Below are 17,370 nucleotides of genomic sequence, written 5' to 3' on the forward strand. Positions count from 1 at the left end.
GTGAATTTTAAAAAGTAGCATGGCCAGTACAAACAAGAACCACCTTGAAGCCTGAAAAGGTCATTGCATCTTCCATGTTTTGAGGCAGCTAATAAAAAAAAAAAAGCTGATTTTTCATTCCTGTGATGAAGGAGAATTGTAAAGTCATCAAAAAATGGTTTCCATTAATGCCAAGGGGATTTTCTCTTCCACCCGCTAGCCTCTTTTCCAAGAGTCTGTGTTGATTTAATTCTTTTTGAGTGTCCTAGTGCTCCACAAATATTGGCATTTACTGTTTTCTACAGGCAGTTCATCACAATTTTTGCAAAAGCCATGCGTACCAGACAGTGGAAATTAGTGCAAGCAAGCAAAATAGCAAGTTTAAGAAATCTGATTGTTTAAATAGTCTTGAATATTATCTGACTTCTTAGTTCCTCCCACACTGTATCTGAGCCTTATACATAAATTAACCAGCTGCGGTTATACCAAAATGTTCAATTGAACTCTTATGTTATTTATGTATAGCACAAAACTCTTGCAATATTATTATTTTGGTATGAGAAAAGAACGCTTGTAAATTCTGGAAAGCTAAAGTGTGCCATTGATTAAGTTTGCTCGTCCATTTATTGATGAACTATCTGTTTGGCATGTTGTACCATCTGTAGCTCCAGGACAGAACTCTTATGTTTGATTTTGAATATTTTCACTGCAAGTTTCCGTTTTACTTTTTGGGCTCTTTACTGAGAGTGCTGTGTTGTCAGAGAGAACATACTTGGGTGAAAAAATGTAATATATAATTATTTTGAAACAAACATCCAACCTTAGCTGCTCCATTTAGCATGAAATTGAAGCTAAGGACAGATCTGGGCTGAGAGTCCTCTGATGAATGGGGGGGAGCAGTGCAGGATGGATGTAGTAATGTAGCGTTGACAAGCATGTAGAAAATCAGAACATTACTGAAAATCTGAGGCCAATTAATATAGGGGTTCAGCTTCATACAAACCTCCTTTCAATTGCTTTTACATAACGAGAGATTCATGTGCTTCTGTTCCATCCTCCTGTACCATTTCTTATCTAACCTCAAGTTTATCATTATTGTTTGCTTATGTACCTCCTGCGGTGGCGGGTGCCATATTTTTATCCGTCTCGAGTAAAGAAGTTTCTGCTGAATACCTAATTTGTTAATACCATTTATGTAATTTCTATAGTTATGAGCTTCCCATGGGTGGTACAGGGCTCGAAATTAGCGATTGCCCGGGTGCCAATGGCCACCTAAAATGCCGCCGGGCTACCTAAATGCCAAGTGATTTTGCCCGTCTTGGCACTGCAGATACTGATTTATACCAAAGATATATCCAAAAAACTGGAGTAACTCAGCGAGTCAGGCTGCATCTCTGGAGAAAAGGAACGTGACATTTCGTATCGGCGGCGACTGTAGTGCGGGCAAAGATATGGGGTGACGGAGGGTCGGAGCGAATGACGGGCCCCGCACAGTGGCAGCGGCTCCACCTCCCCCATCCCCCCATCCTGTACTGACCCCCCTTCCCATCCATCCTGCACTGCTCCCCCCCATTCATCCTGCACTGCTCCCCCCATTCATCCCGTACTGATCCACCCCATCCATCCTGTAGTGATTCCCCCCCATCCATCCTGTAGCGATCCATCCTGCATAGACCCTCTGATCCACACCGTACTAACCCCCCCCCCCATCCATCCTGTAGTGATCTACCCATTCATCCTGCACAGACCCTCCGATCCACACTGTCCTGACCCCCCCCCCATTCATCCTGTAGAGACCCCCACCATTCATCCTGCGCTGATCCCCATCCATCCTGTACTGATTCCCCCATTCAAGAAGAATGGGGGGATCAGTCTGAAGAAGGGTCTCGCCCTGAAACGTTGCCTATTTCCTTCGCTCCATAGATGATGCCTCACCCGCTGAGTTTCTCCAGCATTTTTGCCTACCCCCATTCATCCTGTACTGATCCGCCCCATCCATCCTGCACAGATTCCCCCCCGTCCATCCCGCACTGATCCCCCCATTCAACCCCACTGACATCCCCCGCGCTCTCCCCTGACACTTTTACATACTATAACCAACACACACTAATTCCCCTGCCTCAATCCCCCCCCCCCCCCCCCCCCCCCCCCCCCTGTCCCCCGCCATCTATCCACCCCGCACTGATTCACACATCCCCCCCCCCACGACCCTATTGTGCTGGAAATGTCTTCAGAGCAAACATTAACTATATTTGATAACGGAATGCAATCAAATGTGTTTTAATTCCCAATGTTATTATTTGTTTTAATCCATAAAGATGGATTAATTAAATTGTGCACATGTGAGACATAAAAACCGCAGTGTTCGTTTGTCACTGCTGCCGTTGACACGTTATTACAGAATTCATTTTAACGGCAAATCAATGCACTTAATATGGAGTATCAGTACTGTAGTTATTTAATGAGCAACATTCACAACTATATGTTGGATTTATCCAGGTTTTACTTCTACAGTCAGTCATATACATCACAAATTTGGTCAGGAGATATTTCAGTTGAAATTTTAATGTTAATTCTGAAGTGGGAATGATGGAAACAGCGTTTATTAATAAATGTTTTTAAAACTGGTGCATACAAACTGGGTATCTTCATTGCTGTTCACAACATTTACATCTAATCTGAATGTCCAGTAATGTGGTGTTTTGACACCTTTAAACATATTACCAAAAGAACACTTGCTGCAGTTATGTCCTTTGGCCATCTCTTGTCAGTTAGTGTAATGTTTAACCTGTCAGATGGGTATGGTCGGTTTTAACAGCTATTATCATAAAATGCCTTTAGACATTTTCTTGCAACCTGTATATTTTGTTGTGGATAAATTATGTGGGAAGCGAGAGTGTTTCTGTACCAATAACAATAACAACCCATGCTATGAGTAATCCAACCACATTTTTGTATGGAAGTGGAAAGAAATAATTGAAATTGCATTAATTTCAATGTGTAAAAAGAGTTGAGATACCGTATTATCATTTTGCTGCATGTCATTGTGGTATGTATCATGTCTTGATTTAGTTTGTGACTTTATTTGAAGCAGAAATAATATGTGAATGCTTCATTGAGCATAATTCCGACTGGTAACGACGCACTTCGTCCGAGCACATTATTGCACGTGTCATGCAAGCCGTCTTAAATGACCATCTAAACTGTCATTTGGCAACTTAAAAAGCTGCCTAGGTTGCCCGGCTGGCAACAGGGAAAAAAAGTTAAGTGAGAGCCCTGGTGGTAAAATTTTCTGTATGTTTACCTGTCACTCTAAAATTATTTTAGTTTTGTTAAGACGCAGTGAACACCCAGCCTATTGTTCTGTTTAAGTATATTCACTCAGTTTTGCTATCTTAGTAAATCTACTTACAATTACAGTTGGTTCTGCTGCAAAGCATGTTTTCATAGCATTAACTGGATATAACAGAAGGTTAGATCGCATGAGATCCAAGGAGAAATAGTTGAATGGATAGAAAATTGGCTTAATGGAAGGAAGCAGAGGGTGATGGTGGAAGGTGGCTTCACGGACTGGAGGCCTGTAACTAGTGTGCTTCAGGGTTCGGTGCTGGGCCTGTTTCTGTTTGTCATCTATATCAAAGATTTGGATGAGAACATACATTGCAAATAAGTTTGCTGATGATACAAAAGTGGGTGGTTTTACAGTTAGTGAAGATGATTGTGAAAGATTGCAGCAGGATCTTGATCGATTGGCCAGGTGGGCTGAAGAATGGTTGATGAAATTTAATGCAGAGAAATGTAAGGTGTTGCATTTGGGAAATTTAACATGGGCAGGACCTACACGGTGAATGGTAGGGAGCTGAGGAGTTGTCGAGCAGGGGGATCTAGGAATACAGGTGCATGGTTCCTTGAAGGTGGAGTCGCAGGTAGATAGGCTGGTCAAAAAGGCTTTTGGCTCATTGGCCTTCATCAGTCAGAGCATTGAGTATAGAGGTTGGGAGGTCATGTTGCAGTTGTATAAGACATTGATGAGGCCGCATTTGGAGTATTGTGATCAGTTCTGGGCACCATGTTATAGGAAAGATGTTGTCAAGCTGGAAAAGGTACAGAGATTTACGAGGATGTTGCATGGACTAGAGTTTCTGAGCAATAGGGAGAGGTTGAGTACGCTGGGACTCTATTCCTTGTTGCGCAAGAGAATAAGGGGTGATCTTATAGAGGTATATAAAATCATGAGAGGAATAGATTGGCAAGATGCACAGTTTTTTGCCCAGAGTAGGTGAATCGAGGACCAGAGGACATAGGTTTAAGATGAAGGAGAAAAGATTTAATAGGGATCTGGGGGGTAACTTTTTTACACAAAGGGTGGTGGGTGCTTGGAACAAGCAGTTAGACAGATACATTGATAGGACAGGTTTGGAGGGATATGGACCAAACGCAGGCTGGGGGGGACTAGTGTAGCTGGGACATGTTGGCCGGCGTGGGCAAGTTGGGCCGAAGGGCCTGTTTCTGGACTGTATCACTCTGACTTGAACGTGATTGATGAATTAGGGAACGCTATCTATTACGCAAGTTCGATTGGTTATAACGCAGTTTCGATTGGGAACTAGAGAACGACTCAAAAGTTGCTTTAGAAATTGACAAACAGAAAAATATAGCTACCTTGGGAGGGGGAGGGGGGGGGGGTGGGAAGACAGTCACGGGATAAATATTGTCTGTCACCTCAAGACACGGGACTGCAGTTGTTGGAATCTTAAGTATAAACAAACTGTTGGAGGAACTCAGTGGGTCAGGCAGCATCTGTGGAGGAAAATGGATAGACAGTGTTTTGGGTCGAGACTCTTCAGTCTGATGAAGGGTTTTGATCCGAAACATCATCAGCCCATTTGGCTGCCTGGCCTGCTGAGTTCCTTTAAAAGCTGTTTAAAGAAGGGTCTCGACCCAAAACATCACGTATCCATGATCCCCAGAAATGCTGCCTGACTTGCTGAATTACTCCAGCACTTTACTTCCTTTTGAGTTCCTCCCAACAATTTTGTTTCCATATAACCTCCCTGCAGTAATCAAACACTATTGTCTCTTAAGTACACAGTAGTCCAGTTTCATACCAGGCAACCGGAAACTATCGTATTATTAAGGAACCACTGTGCTACAAAGTGTTTTTATCTATCATGTAACATGGATATCAGAACTGCATTTCACTAACCAAGGTTTGAGATGTTATCTTGTATGTTTTAAAATTTGTTCACTTTCGAGATGAACTCAAATACTTAATTAAAAATGTTGGAAATTCTCAGCAGGTCAAACGGCTTTTGAAGAAAGAAACAGATAATGCTCCAGGTCAAGGACCTTTGTACTTGCTCAATCAAAACAATTTATGATTTGGAACACATGCATCAAATCTCTGATCCCCCTTCTCTGCTTTATATGGATCAAGTTCAGTTTATTCAGTCTCTGCATAACTAGTGTATAAGAAGGAACTGCAGATGCTGGTTTAAACTGCAGATAGCACAAAAAGCTGGAGTAACTCATCGGGACAGGCAGCATCTCTGGAGAGAAGGAATGGGTGACGTTTTGGGTCGAGACCCTTCTTCAGAGTCTGGATACGAGTTGGTCAATTTTATTTTGTTACTACTTCCTTTGCATTAACTATTGCTCCAAATGTGGGTGTTATGTCATCAGAACCTGGGCTGTAGTGGATGTTGCTGGAGAAATAAAGATAAATTTTGTTGGCCCTTGTTGGAGTATTTTGGTCGACTTCTCATGGTGCAAGTACATATTATATCATGTCTAAATTTTGGAGTTAGGTTATGTCATCTCCTATGACTAACTGAAAATCAACCATATATTCTGCAAAAGATTGGAATGGAGGGACAGTGATGGCAATCATTGATGATGTGTTCTGTTGTTTGATTTTTCGTTGCTGCAGTTGCAAGCAGGCCTAATTTGAATTTCTTTTGATGTAATAAAAGGCCACATTTATCTTGTCTCTTTAATGTATACTGAGATTCTAAACCAGGTGTTAGTTTTGTGAGGTAAGTGATGAGGTTTCAGTTGCGCATTATTATTTTATTCTGAATCCAATTCCACTCACCAAATTTTTGGAAGAATGCTGAAATTTTGGAAAGGTGCGTGAAAGGCACTGAAGCTATGTACCGTGATTATATGAAGAGACGAGAAACTTGGGTCGTTAAAGTGGATATTGGATTTAGATGTTAAAAATAATGAATGCTAAGTTATATGCCGTGGCACATGAGTTAGTAACTAGTGGACATAGATTTAAGGTGAAGCAGAGGTAGCAAATGGAACCTCTTTCCTCCTCTACAATGGGGAGTGTGATCCAGTGTGCTACACGTGAAGGAGATGAGTTGGAGGATTTGATAGTAACAGATAAATATAGGTCCACCACCGATTTTCTGGAACTTCCTTTTAACTGGAAAAAGTTACGAGAGCACATTTGAAATCCACCTGAAAAAGTGGCACCGAGGCTGGGTGAGGCAGTGGATCTCAACCTCCTCAGGACGTACGTGGCTGGACCTCCAATCGGCGGATGGAATTTGTCCCCTGCGGCTCAGGAACACCGGCCCAGGCAGAGACAGCAGATCCATTACCATAGTCAACCCCATTTTCAGCAGATTCGACAAAACTCTGGTTGGTAGGGGCCTGCTGGGTGGCAACAGCCCTGCTGGGAAAGCAGTGCCTTGGCCCTGCAGGCGGCCACTGATCTAACTGTCATGGGGACTTCCAAGGGCAACTCATTAACCAGCACCTGGGTTGCCCATGAATAAAGTGCAAGTTTCACTGTAATTTTAATTTACATTTAATATTTGTTTTATTTATGTTTCTAGCAGACCATGGTGCTTTAGAGACATAGAAGGGATGTAATATAATTAGTGGGTCAGAGGTGCATTGTATCATTATTACATGACCTCCGTTGGTCTGGCAAATTCAGCAAGGTTCTGGAACTAAGGGTGCCATAAAATTGGCGGTGGACTTGTAATAACAAAGGACGCATTTTGGAAAGATGTGGGAAAGGAGCAAAGAAGTGAAATTAATTGGATAACACTATCAAAGAATCAGCACAGCCCAGTAACTGGCTTCCTTCAGTGTTCTGGACTTCCATGGCGTATATTGTGAACAACTGATACAATATAAAGTGCATTGTAGTTAATTCTGAATTTGTACTGCTGTGAAAGATAGTAGAACATATGTTCCTTCTGATGCCATTTACAACAGAATATACAATTAGCTTAGAACAGGGAAGGGTTCATTATTTCACCTTCTTGACTCTCAATATGAATTAAATTTCAATATGTGTTAAGTTAATTGTTCTTCATTTCACATTTCTGTGGCTATAAAGCATTTCATTTTCTGAATTTAAAATCATAGAGTTTCCTGGTGGGTTGATGGGCCATTGTGAGTGTTTAGCATGATGATTGTTTGAAAGTAGAACAAGTCTCAGTAATGTGTCTCTTTAACTCATTTCCAGCTTGTTAATTGTGGGCTAATGTTGCTGTATTGCTCCGTTTCTCCAAATCCCAATGGGAGGAGCTTAACCTCTGCCTGTTTCCATGATACAGCACAGACAGCAAAGAGGAATTGATATTATGTGTTACAGAGAGAAGAGGAGCTCGGGGACCATGGTATAAATTAGACTTGTCAAAATGATTTAACAGCAGCTGGCTCAAAAAGAAAGGCAGAACTAAATATGCCAAAATATGAAAGTAAAAGCATTTAATTGTTTCATTTCTACAATTTGATTTGCTTGCATGATATTTTTCAACAGAAGTCTCAGTTAGACCAACTAAATTTTCCAGGAATTTATAGAATGTGATTCAGAAAACGTGAATACATTTTAATGGTGTGAAATTCTCCAATTTTCTTTTAAACAGGTTTGGATTTCAGTATGTGTGTGAGTGTGCATATGTGTGAGACAACTACTAGAAAATATACAAGGAAATGTAGAAACAAGGAACTGCAGGTGCTGGTTCAGGGCTCGAAATTAACGGTTGTCCGGGTGCCAATGGCCACCTAAAGTGCCGCCGGGCAACCTAAAAGTAGAGTCATTTTGCCTGGCTTGGCAAGCGAAGGAAAGCTTGGCTGATGTGGACAGCGGACGTCCTGATGCAAACTGTGCCGGCGTTTCTCAGAGAGCTCCTGTCTTATTCTTGTTCCCTGCCTTGCCCTGTGGAGTTGCTGCTTGTTTGTGAACCAGCGGCTCAGGCAGCGGATAGGTGCTCGACATCACTGCAAATTGTTCTGTTGCTGCTGTTCCCTGAAAGGGCCTGTCCCACTTTGCGATTTTTTTTCGGCGACTGCGGAGTGTCAGTGACGGTTTTAAAGGGCGTCTGTCGCCGAAAAAAATCGCAACAGAACAATTTGCTGCGGTGTCGAGCACCTGCGCCCCTTCTCCCTTCCTCCTTCTTCCTCCCTTCTCCCCGCTCCACTCTTTTTCCCCTTCTCCACTCCCCCCCCCCCCCAACTCCCCTCACATCCTCTTCTCCCCCTCTCCTTCCCTTCTCCAACCCCCCGCCCCCCCACCTTTCCCCGACGCCCCCCATTGTGGACCCAGCCTGCGACCAGCGATCCCCCGCACACTATCCCACACACGCTAGGGACAATTTATATAAACCTTTGGAGTGCGGGAGGTAACCCTAACCTTATTCTAGGTTGATAGGCTTGGTATTTATAAATTGTTCCTAGCATGTGTTGGATAGTGTGCGGGGGATCGCTTGTCGGTGCGGACTCGGTGGGCCGAAGGGCACTGTATCTCTGAACTAAATGTGACATAGGGGCCCCAGGGGTTGGACTCGAACCCCCAATATTCTGCATGGGAACTAAACTGTTGGTCACGAGTTGTCCCAGAGGCAGATCTCTCTTCCAATGGTCTCTCCAAACGCCCAGAGGCAGCGGGCTTTTCAACTGGGTACAGGCAATGTTGTCAATGTACCAGTGCCACCCACCTGCTCCGGTCACTGAGTCTAAATACACACCACCCATTTTGAAGCAAGGCGGGGGGGGGGGGGGGGGGGGGGGGGTGTTGTTCCCAAAGTCTGCATTTATCCCATAGTCAATGTTACTAAAACAGATGATGTGGAGAAGGAGGGGGGAGGAGGGGGTGGAGGGGAGAGAGGAGTTCAGCCTACTCTCACTGAATCCATCGCTGTGAAAAGTTAGAGACGGTGATTTGGATCTGGAAGTGGACCAATACAAAATAAAACTGAACGATTCAGACATCTTTTCATTTGCACAATTGATTTTATTGTATTAATTTTAATATATTAATGTTTAAAATCCATGCATGGAAGGAAGAATATTTTACAGCCCATCTGTGGACCCTAACCCCAACCCTAGCCCTAACCGGGCGTCACCCGCAGGACAGCATACGTCAGCGTGTGACAGGGCGCACGACATGATGAGACACCAGATGTCGCCCAATTATTTTGAACATTCCAAAATCCTGGGGCGACAGGGAAACACTGTGCATCACGACATGCGTCACCATGCGTAACGACCTGACCACGACGTGACAACCTCTTTTCAGGCTGTCGCTGAAAATGTCGCCCAAGTGGGACAGGCCCTTAAATCACTCACCCCACGGGAGGGGGAGAGAAACTGCAAAGTCATCTCCCCGTGTTTGGTCCATATCCCTCCAAACCTGATCTATCCATGTATCTGTCTCTGTCCCTGTCTTTCTGTCTGTCTCTGTCTCCATCTCTGTCTATCTCTGTCTCTGCCTCTGCTCTTTCTGTCTCTCTTGGTCTCTGTGATTTGTCTCGCTTACCAGTTTCCCCCCACTTTTTCCATCAGAAACCCACCCTGAAATGTGGGCATTGAAACTCCCCCTAATGCTCCAGTGTAGTGTCAAGTAGCAGCCATGTTGCTGAAAGGAATGTTGTGATACAGCATGGTGTTCCTGAAGTCCCACACCAGAAGAGCTACCCAACATCTGCACTCGCCTTGTCCTCGTCCTTAACATACCGGCAAGTTCAGCTGAGGCTGAGCGAGGCTTCAGCCGGCTGAAGCAGCTGAAGACCACCATCAGAAGTTCCCTCGAGGACGACCAGGTGACGGAGCAGCTCCTCATCATGCTGCATGCCAGTAACATCAAGGACCTTGATCCCCGGCCAGCCATCAGCTTGTGGCATGCAGGAGGGATGAGGGCAAGGAGGCCTGACATGGGAGAAGACCAAGCTGCAGCATCAGCCTCGGGACCTCACCCTGACAGTGACAAGTCTGATGAGGAGGATGCTCTGTTCGAGAGTGACTCATATGACAATTAAAGTGACTTTTACATGTATTTGAACAACTCTGTGTTTACTTTGCTTTTCAGGAGATGGTTTAAATATCAAGCAGAAAGGTTACACAAGTTCTCACAAATATAATGTTTCTGTTCATTTTAAGTTGATTTAACTCCCCCCCTCCACACACCAAAAAAAACCACAGCCATTTTTATTACACTTCTGGGCAATCTCACTTGCCATGTCTGAAGAAGGGTTTCGGCCCGAAACGTTGCCTATTTCCTTCGCTCTGTAGATGCTGCCATACCCGCTGAGTTTCTCCACCACTTTTGCCTGCCAAGTTCCATGATTGATTCAATATAGTCACCTACTTCCATGACTCATCTTCTTAGTGGGCACAGAGTAAAAGAGGTACTATGTACATTCAAAAGTATGCAATAGGTCTGGTCAGGTAATAATAATAATATAGTAACAGTTATGTTACAAGAAAAAGAAAATCAAAGTACACTTCCATTCTTTATTTCTTATAAATTACAAAATCCTAGAGCAGAAGGGATATATTATGTATCTATTTTTCCCCTCTTGATGTTGTTACTATGTCTACCTTCAAAGGTGTCAAACACATCAATCCAATTTTTAATCAACTTACCTTGCTGTGACTTGGCACACCAGAGATTGATGATTGAAGATTCAAGAGGCAAAGACCAATGCTATGGCCATGTCATGATAATTTTTGGTCCTTCACAGAAAACATGCTTGCATCAATCTGTAGTGTGCATGGTTAAGCATATATGTTACCATGGTCCAGGATTTATTGACACAGGTTGATCATACTCTGAATAATCCAACCACATTTTTGTTTGGAAGTGGAAAGAACTAATAGAAATTGCATTAATTGCAATCTGTAAAAAGAGTTGAGATACTGCCTTATTATTTTGCTGCATGTCATTGTGGTATATATCATTTCATACCAGGGCATCGGAAATGTCCTCGTTCTTCAGGGAACGGGGATTCCCCTCCGCCACCATAGATGAGGCTCACACCAGGGTCTCATCCATACCCCGTAACACTGCTCTCTCTCCCCATCCCCGCACACGCAACAAGGGCAGAGTCCCTCTGGTCCTCACCTTTCACCCCACCAGCCGACAAATACAACACATAATCCTCCGCCATTTCCGCCACCTCCAACGTGACCCCACCACTCGCCACATCTTCCCATCTCCCCCCATGTCTGCCTTCCGCAAAGACCGCTCCCTCCGCAACTCCCTCGTCAATTCTTCCCTTCCCTCCCGCACCACCCCCTCCCCGGGCACTTTCCGTTGCAACCGCAAGAAATGCAACACCTGTCCCTTCACCTCCCCCCTCGACTCCATTCAAGGTCCCAAGCAGTCGTTCCAGGTGCAACAAAGGTTCACCTGTATCTCCTCCAACCTCATCTACTGCATCCGCTGCTCTAGATGTCAGCTGATTTACATTGGTGAGACCAAGCGTAGGTTGGGCGACCGTTTCGCCGAACACCTCCGCTCAGTCCGCAATAACCTACCTGACCTCCCGGTGGCTCAGCACTTCAACTCCCCCTCCCATTCCCAATCCGACCTCTCTGTCCTGGGTCTCCTCCATTGCCAGAGTGAGCAACAGCGGAAATTGGAGGAACAGCACCTCATATTCCGTCTGGGGTCCTTGCGTCCTTATGGCATCAACATTGAATTCCCCCAATTTGGCTAGCCTGTGCTGTCTCCTCCCCTTCCTTCACCCTCTAGCTGTCTCCTCCCACCCTCCCATCCGCCCGCCCTCGGGCTCCTCCTCCTCCTCCCTTTTTCCTTCTTTCTTTCCCCACCCCCCATCAGTCTGAAGAAGGGTTTCGGCCCGAAACGTCGCCTATTTCCTTCGCTCCATAGATGCTGCTGCACCCGCTGAGTTTCCCCAGCAATTTTGTGTACCTGTGGTATATATCATGTCTTGATTGGTGAATATGTTTAGTTAGTGACTTTATTTGAAGCAGAAATAATATGTGAATGCTTCATTGAGCATAATTCCGACTAGTAACTATGCACTTCGTCCGAGCACATTATCGCATGCGTCATGCAAGCCGTCTTAAATGACCACCTAAACTGTCATTCGGCAACCTAAAAAGCTGCCTTGGTTGCCTGTCTGGCAACAGTGAAACACTTACCTGAATCTTTCTTGCTGCATTACTGCATCTCAGTAACAAACTTTGAAGAGAGTTGAGCTAATCTTCAGAACTAATCGGTAGTTTATCCTCTCATGATTGTATTTCAGAATTAATTTACCAAATCCTCATTGGACGAACTGCAGTATGCAGACTATTCTTGCATTTGCTCAAGCTCTGACACTGAACTGCAAGCTGTTGTCAAAGCTTTTATTGAAGCACATGTCAACAGCCACCTCGCCTAATCTGTTGAAGAGTCTGCAATTTCCATAATGGCCCCATTGTCACTTCAGAACCAACAAAATCAGTGTGGAATGGAGACATTCTCAGTTGTAAGGACTTCCTCAGAAGAAGAAGAAAATATAGGGTAATAGCTGTTACTTTGACAGTTCTATTGTAAATTATTTCTTACTCATTGGCTCTGAAGTCGGCGAGCGGCAGGTGAGAGGTGTTCAGTCGGGGACCACTGCCAGAGGTGAGCGGGCTGGCAGAAGGGGCTGAAGTGGCAGCCAGTTCTGCTGTCGGGTCCCGGTGGCCGCTCGCAGTCACTCGAGGAATGGATGACGTTTCGGATCAAGACCCGAAATATCACCCATTGCTTCTCTCCAGAGATGCTGCCGGTCCCGCTGAGTTACTCCAGCATTTTGTGTCCATCTTCAAATTAAGTCAAATGACTCTAGATGGCTGTGCGGACGCATGGTCGCGTGCGACCTTCGCGGGACCGTCGCGTCTCAACGCGACCACGAGGTCGCGTAATTAGCGTGCCAAGGACACGTAAGTGTGACGGGCTTTAGATCGAGCTCTAGGGGCTAGCGGAATCAAGGGATATGGCAGGCACGGGTTACCAGGTTAAAAATAAGCTTTGTGTTATTCCTAGGTAGACTATTCCTGTCCCGCTGAATTATTCCAGCATTTTGTGTTCATCTCCGATTTAAACCAGCATCTGCAGTTCTTTCCTGCATATTGTGTTATTCCTGTTGCTCTTGCAAATGAATATTGTTTATTGCACTTTAATAATTTAATTAAATCCTTTCAAAACTATTTGCAGGGTTATTTTCAATCAAACAGTTTAACAAGGATGCTGGCTGCTTTTGTTAACGTGGTCCTTTAAGACTGCTGCATGTTAAAATGTATGCTAAATGGTACAGGGATGTCAAAGATTAATAGGGGGATCTCAAACTGCATTACAAAGAGTTGCAGAGGCAGATTTAATTCCAGAATGAACTGCCAGGACTTGGGGTCAAATGCAATCTTTTTCATCCTCTGATGATTACACTAAAAAATACCTTGCTGGTGCTTAAAAATCTCTTGATAGCACTCAGAAATCTCTTGATGGCGTTTAAAAATCACTTGATGATGCAGTAAAATCCCTTGATGGTGCTTAAAAATTCTTTAACAGTCATTATAAATCCCCTGACTGTCCTTAAAATGTCCCCTGATTGTAATTGATAATGTCTCAACCATTGAGAAGTTTGTTGAAATTTCTAAAACTAGCAAATCTGATAGTGATTTTGGATTAATGAGTGCTTTTGGACTGGTATATATTTAGCTTGTCTGAAAACTGCCTAAGATGCTACTAGATAATGTGCCACACGGGAGGCTGCTGAGAAAGATGAGAGCCCATGGTATCAAAGGGCATATACTAGCATGGATTTCAGGTTTGGCTGGATGGCAGAAGGCAAAGAGTGGCATTAAAGGGGCTTTTTCTGGTTGGCTGCCAGTGACTAGCAGAGTTCCGCAGGGCTCGGTGCTGCGGCCGCTGCTCTTCACAAGGCTCAGGAATAATAAAATTGGAGGCTGTGGAGGGCGATTCTCAGAGGTAATGAAATCAGAGACAGTATGGGTAATAATGGCCTAGTGTATCAATATATAGCAGATGCATAGACTGTCGGGGATTGACATGAACATTTAATCAGTCCTCAGTTCAAGTTGGGAAAACACCAGGAAGTAGGATTTAACAAATCAAAAGTTGTTAACAAAGCTGTGATGGTCCAGATCCTCTGTCGGAATTATCCTGACCTTTGCCAGTCAGCATAATTCACACAATATGCATATTAACGGCCCAACCAAATCAAATTCTACTTTCCCTCTCTTTAGCAGTGTCAGACAGAATAGAAGGGCCCACAACATATTACTGCTTTGACAAGCAGTAAAGTTAAAACAAAAATTCTGTGAATAATTTATCGAGCAGGGGAATTTGATTTCCAAAGAACAGAGGATTTGTTCAATCATTGTGAATTATTAGCACTAAATGGTCTTATCATTATAAGGAATTGTGTCATTTAATTTATCATTGAATCTGCTTAATAATTTATCCTATCTATTTTAATCCATTTGTAAAATAATTGTTTTCAATCAAGCGAGTAAAGTTTAATATAATTTTTTTATAAACAAAATTCACATATGCCCATATTTGAAATCTAACTTCTTTCTTATCTCTTTCTTTAGGAAACCGTAACAAATCCATGGCTGAAGGTATGTGTCGAACATTGTTTCTTTTCTCGAAATATTTTGTATGTGTTTTACAAAAATACTTTGTCATGGGAGGCACCATTAATCCCAATTTGTTTCGTGCTTATGTAATGTGGGGAGAAGTTGGGAGTTGGGGATCCAGTTTTTCTCTTTCAAAGCTCTATTGGGATTTCATTGTGGGGGGGATAAAAATTGGTAATTTCTGAGCCTATTACTTGATACTGACACTTTCATATTTGAGGCACCACTTTAGATTATTACCTGCAGTTGGTAGTGGTTCTGTTTGTGGTAGTTGACCAGAGGAGACAAACGTGAACACTCTGTTCTGGAGTAAAAATGGGGGAAAGGGAACATTGTTAGATATCCTTTGAAGATGAGTGAGTGCGAAGTGGTTTTGATAAAATGTGGTTTATAAAAACAAAATGAGCAATCATTTATTTTCACTATATCTGGAATGTTCAATTGGAAAGTGTCAGGCAGAGACATTGGAACAGACCTGTCAAATGAATTGCAACATAAAGGCTGGATCTTGAGGAAGACTCGTGCATGGGTTGAAGATAATTGTGGGAGAAGGCTCCAGCATTGGAGCCCAAATAAATTGGGAATTCTCACAGAAGAAGTCTCAACCCGAAATATCACCTATTCCACCTCCAGAGATGCTGCTAGACCTGCTGAGTTACTTTAGCTTTTTGTGTCTATCTTCAGTTGAAACTATCATCTGCAGTTCTGTCCTAAACACTTTTACTTCCTTGATGTGCAAATGTCATCAACATTCTCACAGATGAACACTTTTTCTTCCTTGGAGAAACTCAGCGGGTGCAGCAGCATCTATGGAGCGAAGGAAATAGGCAACGTTTCGGGCCGAAACCTTCTTCAGACTGATCGGGGGCGGGGGAGGGCGGGGACAAGAAAGGAAAAAGGAGGAGGAGCCCGAAGGCTGGGGGATGGGAGGAGACAGCAGGGGGACTGAGGAAGGGGAGGAGATAGCAAGGACTAACAAAATTGGGAGAATTCGATGTTCATGCCCCCAGGATGCAGACTCCCCAAGGTGAGGTGCTGTTCCTCCAATTTCCGGTGCTGCTCGCTGTGGCCATGGAGGAGACCCAGGACAGAGAGGTCGGAGATGGAGTGGGAGGGGGAGTTGAAGTGCTGAACCCCCGGGAGGTCAACTTGGTTATTGCGGACCGAGCGGAGGTGTTTGGCGAAACGATCGCCCAACCTCCGCTTGGTCTCACCGATATAGATCTGCTGACATCTAGAGCAGTGAATGCAATAGATGAGGTTGGAGGAGATGCAGGTAAACCTCTGTCGCACCTGGAACGACTGCTTGGGTCCTTGAACGGAGTCGAGGGGGGAGGTAAAGGGACAAGTGTTGCATCTCTTGCGGTTGCAAGGGAAAGTGCCTGGGGAGGGGGTGGTACGAGAGGGCAGGGAAGAATTGACAAGGGAGTTATGGAGGGAGCGGTTTTTGCGGAAGGCAGATATGGGGGGAGATGGGAAGATGTGGCGAGTGGTGGGGTCACATCTGAAATGTCCTCATAATTCACGGAACGGGGGTTCCCCTCCTCCACCATAGATGAGGCTCGCACCAGGGTCTCTTCCATACCCCGCAACACTGCACTCTCTCCCCATCCCCCCACTCGGGCAGAGTCCCCCTAGTCCTCACCTTTCACCCCACCAGCCGTCACATACAAAAAGTAATCCTCCGTCAGTTTTGCCACCTCCAACGTGACCCCACCACTCGCCACATCTTCCCATCTCCCCCCATATCTGCCTTCCGCAAAGGCCGCTCCCTCCATAACTCCCTTGTCAATTCTTCCCTTCCCTCTCGTACCACCCCCTCCCCGGGCATTTTCCCTTGCAACCGCAAGAGATGCAACACTTGTCCCTTTACCTCCCCCCTCGACTCCGTTCAAGGACCCAAGCAATCGTTCCAGGTGCGACAGAGGTTTACCTGCATCTCCTCCAACCTCCTCTATTGCATCCGCTGCTCTAGATGTCAGCAGATCTATATCGGTGAGACCAAGCAGAGGTTGGGCGATCGTTTCGCCGAACACCTCCGCTCGGTCTGCAATAACCAAGCTGACCTCCCGGTGGCTCAGCACTTCAACTCCCCCTCCCACTCCGTCTCCGACCTCTCCGTCCTGGGTCTCCTCCATGGCCACAGCGAGCAGCACCGGAAATTGGAGGAACAGCACCTCATATTCCACTTGGGGAGTCTGCATCCTGGGGGCATGAACATCGAATTCTCCCAATTTTGTTAGTCCTTGCTATCTCCTCCCCTTCCTCAGTCCCCCTGCTGTCTCCTCCCATCCCCCAGCCTTCGGGCTCCTCCTCCTTTTTCCTTTCTTGTCCCCGCCCCCCCCCCCCCCCCCCCGATCAGTCTGAAGAAGGGTTTCGGCCCGAAACGTTGCCTATTTCCTTCGCTCCATAGATGCTGCTGCACCCGCTGAGTTTCTCCAGCTTTTTTGTGTACCTTCGATTTTCCAGCATCTGCAGTTCCTTTTT

At 44.8% G+C, this 17,370-nt stretch overlaps 1 protein-coding gene across 2 annotated transcripts in view; it reads left to right on the forward strand.

Annotated features, from left to right (window-relative positions):
* Positions 1–17,370, forward strand: part of adarb1 (adenosine deaminase RNA specific B1) — a 222,378-nt gene that overhangs the window by 111,605 nt on the left and 93,403 nt on the right. Inside the window, exon 3 of one of the 2 annotated variants that reach the window (XM_033024436.1) lies at positions 14,839–14,865. The exons of the other annotated variant lie outside the window; for it this stretch is intronic. Coding sequence (XP_032880327.1) covers positions 14,839–14,865 — 27 coding nt within the window. The remainder of the gene's footprint in view (positions 1–14,838; positions 14,866–17,370) is intronic. 2 annotated transcript variants of the gene reach the window in all.

The sequence above is a fragment of the Amblyraja radiata genome, chromosome 7 (genome assembly GCF_010909765.2).
Source record: "Amblyraja radiata isolate CabotCenter1 chromosome 7, sAmbRad1.1.pri, whole genome shotgun sequence".
NCBI lineage: Eukaryota > Metazoa > Chordata > Chondrichthyes > Rajiformes > Rajidae > Amblyraja > Amblyraja radiata.